General features: G+C 61.6%; 1 protein-coding gene and 1 long non-coding RNA gene across 2 annotated transcripts; one reads left to right on the top strand and one right to left on the bottom strand.

The window, feature by feature from the left end:
• Positions 1-1,163: 1,163 nt before the first annotated feature.
• On the bottom strand, positions 1,164-3,321 carry LOC111730541. Its single transcript, XR_002776734.1, has 3 exons — positions 3,148-3,321; positions 2,121-2,250; positions 1,164-1,864 (listed from the first exon to the last, which is right to left on the bottom strand). It is a non-coding gene; the product is annotated as an uncharacterized LOC111730541 (long non-coding RNA).
• A 740-nt stretch (positions 3,322-4,061) lies between these two features.
• Positions 4,062-8,917, top strand: LOC105303868 (cornulin). Its single transcript, XM_011377707.2, has 3 exons — positions 4,062-4,160; positions 5,914-6,087; positions 7,245-8,917. Exons 2-3 carry the CDS (start codon positions 5,947-5,949, stop codon positions 8,841-8,843), a joined length of 1,740 nt encoding a protein of 579 aa, XP_011376009.1. The 5' UTR covers positions 4,062-4,160; positions 5,914-5,946; the 3' UTR covers positions 8,844-8,917.
• The last annotated feature ends 1,076 nt before the right edge of the window (positions 8,918-9,993 follow it).

Below are 9,993 nucleotides of genomic sequence, written 5' to 3'. Positions count from 1 at the left end.
TCGTCTCATGACAGCTTCTGGCAGGTGGTATCACAGCAGTGCTGAATCTCCCTTTAGATACCATGACTTTCTCAATTTTCTTTCGTGTACATGTAGCACTTTCGATAAGAAAAAATATGTTACTCCGTTAAAATTAAAGGATTCTGGGGCAGTCCTCTTGGGGAAAAAGACAAAGACCAAGGATCCAGACCAAGATCCGAGGAAGGGACTGAAGATCTACCGAGGACTTGGGGGTGGGCGGCGACAGACTAGGCAAAGCTGGGATGGGGGAAACCAGGGTGCCCAGACCGCGGGGTGGGTGCTGTGATACGTCAGCTCGGCTAGGCCAGGGTGCCCGGCCGCCGCCGCGGGTAAGGAGCAGGCTCCTCTCCGCCGTGCTGGTCTGTCCCCACTGCCCGTGTGCCCGCCTGGCATCCTGACACCAAGCTGGGAAGGTGACGAGTGAGCACGTTCACCGAGAGCCAGTGGCCCCAGAGTGACCTCGGTGGCCCACGGAGTGCCACGCCCTCCCCCATCAAACGCGGATGTGCTCCGAGCCTCACAGGTGACTCTCGCTCAGTGGCTTTCGCCCTCGCATACTCTTGGTGTTCCCTTTGTCATCCCTGTGCTCAGAGCGCCCTGTCATCATCTCTTAATCCCTCTTCCTCTCTGGGAGGGGCGGGTGCTTTGATCCCTGGAGGAGGAAGTCGTCCAGCCCCAGCGGAGCTCAGCACAGACAGGTTGGTGGGGTTTTAGGGAGCCCAGCATGGACCCAGGCCGCCCCAACTAGCGCTGCCATGTGGCTCTTCCCGCTTCGTTCCTGGGACCCCCGCCCCCCGTGGGGTGGTGTGCTGAGCTATCCCATAAGCAAAGTGGGATGGAACACGGGGCCAGGCACGGTGTGGGGACACATTGCCCGGCTCTCAGTTTCAGGGGGAAGCTGTGTCCCCCTGAAGGAGGACAGGACTCCCACGTCAAGTCACCACGGGTTTACTACAAACCAGCCTTGTCCCCAAAGGGGAGCACGATCAGGGAAGGACGACTGAGCAGACAGACAAGCGTGACCACGACAGGAGAGTAAGGCAAATGCCTGGAAGGGACCCCCAGAAGGCCGAGGGCGAGCGGGGCAGTGTGCACGGAGGGGGCGGACGGGGACACCCCCGGCAGGAAGCGGGGCCGCGGGAAGGGAAGAAGGCGGCGTGAGTGGCGTCCAGTGGGAGCGACGGGTCCAAACTTTCGAGCAGAGAGGATGACGAGAACAAGGGCATAGCGAGAACTGCGTGTTCCCATCACGTTTACGTCGACAGACTTTGGACCTGCCAGGACTTCGTGGGGTTCTGAGTGGGGCCACCGGTGAAGAAGGGAAGGACTCCCCCAGCCCCCACTCCTGCCATGATATTTCTTCTCTGCCCCGGTGGGAAGAGACCGGAACCATCCGTCTGCTTGTTCCAGGTGCTCTGCCTATGGGTCAGACGCTTAGACCTGAGAAATTCAGACTCCGTCTCAGACGGCAGCTTTCCGCCTTCCCGGCCAAACCGAGGATGTTAACAGCCATGTGGGCCACCTGCTCGCTGCTGGGAGCCGGACTCGGGGAGATGGCTGGGCCACACGGCCTGTCACTGGGGGGTCAGGCCCAGCGTGTCTCACAGACACTAAGTCACCGGAAACGAGGGCACGCACAGGGACGTCTCCCGGGTCTGCCTGATCCTCCCTGGGGCTGAACTTGAGCCTCTGGGCTCCGGGATGCTGTGCCCAGGTCCTGGACAGGGGCTTCGGGAGAGGAGGCTGCGGCGGGGGCAGAGAGAAAGAGGCCCGGACTGTCCACTGCTCTTGTTCTCTCTCAGAAGCGTGCCTGTCGCCTTGTCCCTCAGGCGGGACTTGTGGGCTGTGGGTGGACAGGTGAATTCTGTCAGCGCCCACGGAACCGCAGGCGCCATTGTCTGGCTTTCAGATCCATTTTTGTTCTTTTTCAAGCGTGACACGTAGGATCGTGGCGTTCCCACCCCCCGCCCCGCCCCGTCCCGCTCGTTGGGAGGAGCCTTGGATGACCACCCGCTGCCAGGCCCGTCACCCTTCCCTGCTCCTGGAGGAGGTGAAGGTGTCTGGCGAGCAACCTCTTTGAACACTTTACAAAATCCTACCTTCCATTATTAGGTAATTATTCTGGGTCCCGTTCTCCCAAGCAGACCGACTCCCCAGGAAGTCAGTGCGCATGTTCCTTATTCTTTAACCGGAGCCCACCACGTGTAGCGCACACCGGCTGTCAGGTATCTGTGGAAATACATCAAGAAGTCAGCTATGAATTTCTGAGTAAGTGCGTAAGAAAAAAATCCACGTGTGAGAATGAGTTTCTTTGAGATATTTCTGTTTACTCCAAGGTGAAGAGCAGAGGGTAAGGGTCCGACTCAGCCCCCAGCAGGGTCCCTGGAGCCCCGTCTGCTGCCAACACGGCCTTGAGATGTGACTGCTAGAGAGTCACTCATCGGGAACAACTCATCTCGAACTTTACAAACTCACACATTTGCACACTCCACTAGAGTCCGTGAGTCCTGCTCTCTCCCCCTCATCTCCCCCAGCCCCCCCGACCCTCTACGTGATCCACGCAGACACCCCCTTTGCCTCCCCCGCCCCCCGCTGTGGGCCCACACGCCTCACAGCTCCTCACCCCACCCAGGCTTGGTCCTGCCTGGGGCGCGTGGAAAGACCCAGGCTTCGGAGGCAGGCCACCCTGAGTACGAATTCGGGGGTCACTTTTCTAGGTGTGTGTCCTCCGGTGGTTGGCTTGACCTCTCTGTGACCTCTCTGAGTGCCTCGGTCTCCCATCCGGAAGTAAATCGGGCATAGACGCCACCTCATAACCTCACGGACTGAGCGCCTGGCCCGTTGCTCCCCGGCTCACGCTCCCTCGCTCCCCAAACCTTTCTGGATGTTCTAAGCACACCGCTCACAGCAGGAAAGGCTGATCCGCTGGCCCCTCCTGTTCCCAACTCCCGGCTCTCAGACCAGCCTCTCCTGACTCTGACCCCCGAGCCAGCCCCTCCCTCGCAGACCCCTCCAGCCACGAAGCCGGCCTGGCGCTGTCCGTCCCGCAGTCTGCTCCTCAGCCCGCCCCCACCCCGTGCTGGGGTGTGTGCGTGCTGCACCCCAGGCCTCACCACACCTTCCCACCTGCGTGCTGCATGTGGACATGTGAGGGCGGTGAAGACACCCCGGCCCCATCCAAAGAGCCCCTCGAGAAGCTACTTGTCCTTGATGCAGCCGTGTGGCTTCTGCCAAGTCACCGGGACTTGGCTCCGGAGCTCAGGGTGCTTCTTGCTCAGGATCCCCAGGGACAGCAGCTCCTCCTCCGTGGAGGACAAATCCGATGTTTGTATAGTGCCAAAAGTCACAGAGGGAGGACTGAATGGTGGCATGTTGTAACACAGAGGAGCATGGCCCAGGGCTGAGGGGCTCCGGCCCAGCCCACTCCCTTCTTCCCTGTGGGGCCACTTCTCTGAGGGTCTCTCCCCGTCCTCTCTTAGAAATGGGGCTCGGCCACACCTCCTGCCTCGCGCATGGCCATCGGCATCAGCGAAACGAGGGGTATTAACACCGGTGTGTTAACTGAACGGGAGGCCGGACTGTAAAGAAATGAGGTTGGATTCTTCGCACGTCTCATACCCTCGGTATGAAAGGCAAGTCCGAAGAAAAAATTTCAAGAATGTCCTAAGGAACGGAAACGTCACCAGAAACATGTGTAGGGCCTCCCAAAGTGGCCCGTTTGAAAAGGCTAACCCTCACTAGATGAAAATATTCTCCGATGTTTGTATCTACAAAAATGAAGTCCCACGACGCCGCAGTCACACGAAGACACCAGGAACCCCGCCCGTGGCAAGCACTGCTGACCCATCACGTGGGAGCCTGTCGTGAGGAGACAGACTTGGGGACAAATGAGAGGCACCGAGAGGGCACCAAACGTGGCAGGGGTGGCCCGGGCGTGAGGCACACGCAGCCACCAGCGTCGGCGTGCCCAGGGAAAGGGGAGTTGGGCGGGGCTGGGCCGGGCCGGCATGAATCAAGCCTTCCTGCGGCGTGGCAGTGACCCAGCCTCGCCGAAATCCCCTATAAAAGGCTCCCGTCCCGCTGACTGGCACCGCACACACTGCTCAGCTGCCACTTGCCTCACCCTGCCCGTGTGTTAGGTAAGTCCCCTGCTGGGAACCTCCTTCTCGCTCTGTGCCCTGAGCTCCTAAACCAGGGCCGTGGGCAGAACGTGTGCCCTCTGATGGCCTCAGGCATACGGGTGCTCCTTACCACCACCCCCCGCCCCCACCACGTCCCCTGCGCTGGCCCAGCGCCACCCCCCTTACTGGGAGGCCCTTGCTGCAGCCACAGAACCACCCTGGGCCTGCCCGGATCAGCCACGGTGTCTTGTTCTCAGGGTTCTGGAAGCTTCTTGCAGACCTGAATCAGGTTCCTCCTGCCAGCCCCCACCGAGGGGCTGAACCGTCTCAGGGAAGCAGGGGCTCCCACGGCCACCCTTCCACGCCCTGGGGACGTCGTGATTTTGTGGCTTTATTCTAAGGGACCCGAGGCGTAACTGGAAAAGGCCGTCTTACTGTTCTTACTGTTCGTAGCTTAGCGGTTAAGGTCTGCTGCGTGGTTTTACAAACAAAAACAAAAACCAGGCTCTTCTCTGCCTCCGTCGAGGTGCAATGTCCTGGGTTTCGACCTTTGACGTGCACAAGGAGGCACGGTCGGCCTGTAACTTTTGGTGACCGGATCAGATGGTAGAAAGGACACCCCTAAAAGAGCCGCCTGGGGTCTGTGACCTCCCAAACCTCGGGCCCCCGCCCTGCTGTCTCCAGCAGCTGCCTCCTTCCTTCCCTCATGCCCCTGCTTCTCCGACCAGGCCTTTCCTTCCCGCGCCCCCTCCTTCCGGCCCCCCGGTGTCCTTGCCAGACCGGCACTCCCCACCGCCCCCCGCATGGGAACCCCGCTCCCCCGAGTACCGTGTCCCCCGTCGGTCTCCCTGGGGCTTCTGCTTCACGCACCTCCAGGTCTCTGCTTCCAGCCCAACCGGCCACAGCCGGGACCTGCTTCCCCTCCTCCCAGAGCACGGCTGATGAGAACGAAAGCCTGTCCCTTCAGTCGGGGACCATTCCCCACAGGCCCCCAGGGCTCTGGACTAGAAGGCTGACCTCCCTACAGGCCCCAACGCCGAGGACAGAGCTCACATCCAGAGACACTTAGACTCTCAGAACCTTAAGACTGCCCAGCCAGGGACAGAGCCCTGTCCTCAGTGTCCCCAACATGTGGTGGCCCGGCCTCTTCCCAAACACCTTTGCGACAGGCAGCAGGAGATGGCAGTCAGGCTCCTGGGGTCCCGCTCGGCCTCGCTGACTCACAGACATCCTTACCGCCTATTGGTGTCCCCAGCAGGACCCTAACACCAGGTGACACGCAAAGAGAGACGCCCACAGGACAGGGTCTAGAAGGTGGTCGCCTCTGGGTCCCAAGGGTGTGGGTTCTAGGGCTCCTGGTCCCCTTCCAGCTGTGTGACCTTGGGCAAACCGCCTGACCTCCCAGAGCCGGCTCCCTCACCTATAAAAAAGTGCGGACGATAAGGGTCACAGAGGCCACAGGGAGAGTGCCCTGGGAGCCGTGTGCAGACGCGACAAACCGTGTGTGTGCACGTAACACAGCCATGCTACCAACGCTGGCGCTGGGTAGCAGCCGGCGTCTGCCAAGTGCTTTAACCTTCAGACTCAGCGAGGGGGAAACTGAGGCACGGACGGCAAAGCAGCCCGCCCTGGCCCACCCCGCGGAGGCGGCGGGCTGGCGCAGAGCAGCACGCGCGCCCCGGTGCCCTGGGAACGCGCGGGGGACACAGAGCGCCGGGGAAGGTCGGAGGGGCGGCGCCGCCCGCCCCCGCGCTGACCCGGGCGCCCCCAGGGGCCACTCTTCTGTCCCCAGCCTGACTCCGCGATGCCTCAGCTGCTGCGAAACATCAACGGCATCATCGAAGCCTTCGGCCGCTACGCGGGGCCCGGGACCGGAGGCCGCTGCGCGCTCACGCGCGGGCAGCTGAAAAGGCTCCTGGAGCGCGAGCTGGCTGACGTCATCGTGGTAGGTGTGCCCGCCAGGTGGGGGCCCGGGGGGCAAAGCGGGTCGCCGCGGGCCCGGACCAGACGCTTTGCCTCGGGAACCCAGGGCCAGGCCCGCGCCCCGTGGCCGAGGCGGTGCGGGCGGAGGAGCAGGTGGGAACAAGGGGCGGTCACAGGAGTTGACAGACAGGCTTTAGAGGAAGTACCTTGTCCTCAGTTCATTCTAATTGGGAGACAAGGAGAAAGGACTCTAAGGGGACAGCTCGGGGAGGGACACGGCTTTGCCCTAATCGCTCTTCGCTGCTTCTGAAATCTGATGCTGTAGCCGGTCCCTCTGTCCCAAGCGCGGCTCTGTGCCTGCGCGCGGCGGCCGCTCGGTGGCGCTCGCACCGGGAGTCAGGCGTCGGGAGCAGAGTGGACGGGGCCCTGGTGGCCTGTCGCCAGGATGCGAGGGCCCTGGGGGCAGGAACGCGTGGGCACAGTTGGGGGAGACACCCCGGCTCGGGGAGACACCCGCGACTCCCGACAGCGCACACACCCCGCGGGCCGTGGTCCCGCTGTGCTTGTCCTGGGCCCACCCGTGCGACGCGGCTCGGCGTCGGGGCAGGGCCCGAGACGGCCGGAGACGGCCGGAGAACCACCCCAGCGCTAAGTCGTCACCCGGTTCTCCCTGTGTAGGGGTGCCAGGCACAGAGGGCCCGAAGCAAAAGGTGCTTCCTACCCTTGAGGGAGAGACAGGGCTGAAAACCGGATGCGACTTTGCTTTAGGGCTGCCACTCAGTGTATGTGTGTGCAAGTGTGTGTATGTGTGTGCATGTATGTGCAAGCATGTGTGTGCGTGCACATGTGTGTGCGTGCATGCTCACATGTGTGCGTGTGTGTGCATGCACGTGTGTGTGCGTGCATGCATGTGCAAGTATATGTGTGTGGGTGCACACGTGTATGTGTGTGCACGTGTGTGCATGTGTGTGGGTGAATATGTGTATTGTGTATGCACGTGTGTGTGTGTGCGTATGTGTGTGTGTGCACATGTGCGTGTGTGCGCGTGTGCACACATGCGGCACACACAGCTGTAGGGCGGAGCCGGTGGACTCCCAGGTCCGGAGTGGGGAGCCGGGGAGCTGAGTAGACCTCCTGTCCTCAGGGAGGGGGCGAACTCAGCGTGGCCTTCTCCCCCAGAAGCCCCAGGACCCGGCCACTGTGGATGAAGTCCTGCGCCTGCTCGATGAAGACCACACCGGGACAGTGGAGTTCGAGGAATTCCTGATCTTAGTGTTTAAAGTCACACAGGCCTGTTTCAAGACATTGAGTGAGAGCCCCGAGGGAGCCTGTGGGACTCAGGAGTCCCGAAGCTGCGCCCCCCGGGCCTCGCCAGAGCAGGGGGAAGGACAGAGCAGTGGCCCAGAAGAGGAGAGAGCTGGGGGACGCCAGCATCCCCAGGCGAGCAGCGGTGGACAGAGCGGGCAGGGAGAGACTGGGGCTCAGACCCAGGGCCAGGCCCCCGGCTCTACTCAGGTCAGTCACCGTGACAGGTGGTCCGAGTCTCAGGGACAACAGGGAGGGAGCCGACAGACACCAGCGCGGGGGCACGTGGAGCCGACCCAGAGCGCAGGAGAAGACCAGGGTTGTCAGACCAGAGACGAGAGGTCAGAGAGACAGTCACAGGCCAGGGAACAGGACAGAGCCCACCAGACAAGTGAGACCGTGACTGGAGCCGAAACTCTAACCCAGACGGGTGCCACCCAGACCGTGGCGCGGGACAGGAGCCAGCAGTCAGGGGGCGCCAGCTCCCAGTCACAGGAATCCTTCCAAGGACAGACCAGAGGGACTGAGACCCATGGTCAACACAGCAGCCAGACAAGCCAAGTGGTGACCAGACCCATTCCAACACAGACAGAGTCACAAAGCCAGATCGTGGAGCAGGACAGGAGCCAGCAGTCAGGGGGCACCAGCTCTCAGTCACAGGAGTCCTCCCACGGCCATATTCAGACATGGGGAGGGGCCACCCAGACTGTCACCCAGACCGTGGAGCAGAACAGGAGCCAGCAGTCAGGGGGCACCAGCTCCCAGTCACAGGAGTCCTTCCATGGCCAGACCGGAGGGACTGAGACCCATGGTCAACACAGGAGCCAGACAAGCCAAGTGGTGACCAGACCCATTCCAACACAGACAGAGTCACAAAGCCAGATCGTGGAGCGGGACAGGAGCCAGCAGTCAGGGGGCACCAGCTCTCAGTCACAGCAGTCCTCCCACGGCCATATTCAGACATGGGGAGGGGCCACCCAGACTGTCACCCAGACTGTGGAGCAGAACAGGAGCCAGCAGTCAGGGGGCGCCAGCTCCCAGTCACAGGAGTCCTTCCAAGGACAGACCAGAGGGACTGAGACCCATGGTCAACACAGGAGCCAGACAAGCCAAGTGGTGACCAGACCCGTTCCAACACAGACAGAGTCACAAAGCCAGACCGTGGAGCAGGACAGGAGTCAGACCCCGTGCCACACCGGGGTTGGAGAGCAGGGACAGACCCAGAGGCAGTCAGGCCGTGGTCAAAGAGGGACAACAGAGAGTGGCCATGAGGCAGAAGGGACAGAGCCGGGACAGGCCCAGCCCGGGGCGAGCGCCCTGACGGGCGGGCAGGGAGGGGGACGGTCCTCAGTGGTGGAGCGGGAGTGGGTCGACGACCCCGCAAGGGAGACGGTGATCGGGAGGCAGGACCGGGGTGGCCCGTGCGCCCACGTGCCTCCCGCGCCGGGCCGGGAAGGAGCCCAGCGGAAGTGAAGCGGGGCCTCGCGGCCTGGGGGCTGAATTCCTGCCTCGAAGGCAACAAGCCCTGAGCGTCCCAGCCTGGACCAGCGCCCAGTCCCGGAAGGAGACAGCTGGAGAAGGGCCGTCCCGCCCAGCCCTGGCCGGCCCCGCCGGTGCGTCCCCAGACATCAGCCCTTGATCACAGCGCTTTTCTCTTAGGTCTTTCGCAGTGAGGCCGGTTCTGCAAGGTGCTTGTAACCCTAAACCCTCCTGTCTTACCCGCTTCGCTGTGTAGACGCTTTCAGGAGCATGTCATGCCTTCGGCAGAACACCTCCCCCCTCCATTTGTGGGGGGTTTCAGAGCTCTTTACCTCTCATCTGTCCATCACCCCATCCGAGGGCCTCAATAAAATCTTCCTGAGCAGCTAGCTGGGCTCGTGCCCCATTCTGTCACTGCCGACGTGTCGGGCCGAGGGCCACAGGGCCGTGACAATGAGCGGGGCACGGTCCCGACCCTTGAAAGGCATCCCATCGAGAAAAGGCCACTTGAGATCCCAAGAGTCACAGAGTCAGAGAGCAGGGACACCCGACGCCCCCGAGGGACGAGAGAGAATGAGGTGGGAAAGCTGTTCCCAGTCTCCCGTGACCTCGAACCCTAGAATGTCGAGTCTCTGCTCACCCATAAGGCCACACGGGAGGCTGGCCTAAGGTTACCAATGCATGAGGTTATTCCAGATCATCCGGGGGTGGGGGGGCGATTGTAGTCACAATCCGATGACGGAACCAGGCGCTGGAGCCAGGCGCTGCCTCTCACGGCAGGCAGGCGGCCTCTAGAAGCCGGAAAAGGCAAGTAAACGAATTTTCCCCTAGAGTCTCGAGGAGGAACGCAGCCCTTCAGACACCTCGATTTTAGGCTTCGGACCCCCAGGGCTACCAGGGAATACATTTTTGTTTTAATCCATGAAGTGTATTCATTACAGGAGCAACAGAAGACTCATACGTAAACCCAAAACCCAGAGTTAGACCCAGAGTAGCAAGGAGCAAGCGTGTATGAAAAAGACAGTCATTCTTCCGAGGACAAAGCACTGTCTACACCCATCCGAACTGACCGTTAGGTTTAAAGGCCAAAGAGAGCGAAGACCACGCAAGGACTTAGAGAATATAGTTCCCCGTCATCCCTTCC

The sequence above is a fragment of the Pteropus vampyrus genome, unplaced genomic scaffold (assembly GCF_000151845.1).
Source record: "Pteropus vampyrus isolate Shadow unplaced genomic scaffold, Pvam_2.0 Scaffold319, whole genome shotgun sequence".
Lineage (NCBI taxonomy): Eukaryota > Metazoa > Chordata > Mammalia > Chiroptera > Pteropodidae > Pteropus > Pteropus vampyrus.
This window is presented reverse-complemented; position numbering and strand designations above follow the sequence as displayed.

Coding starts and splice junctions, on each gene's coding strand:
- LOC105303868 (XM_011377707.2), top strand. CDS start 5,947: ATGCCTCAGCTGCTGCGAAACATCAACGGCATCATCGAAGCCTTCGGC. Junction 6,088..7,244: donor AGCTGGCTGACGTCATCGTG/GTAGGTGTGCCC, acceptor CTTCTCCCCCAG/AAGCCCCAGGACCCGGCCAC.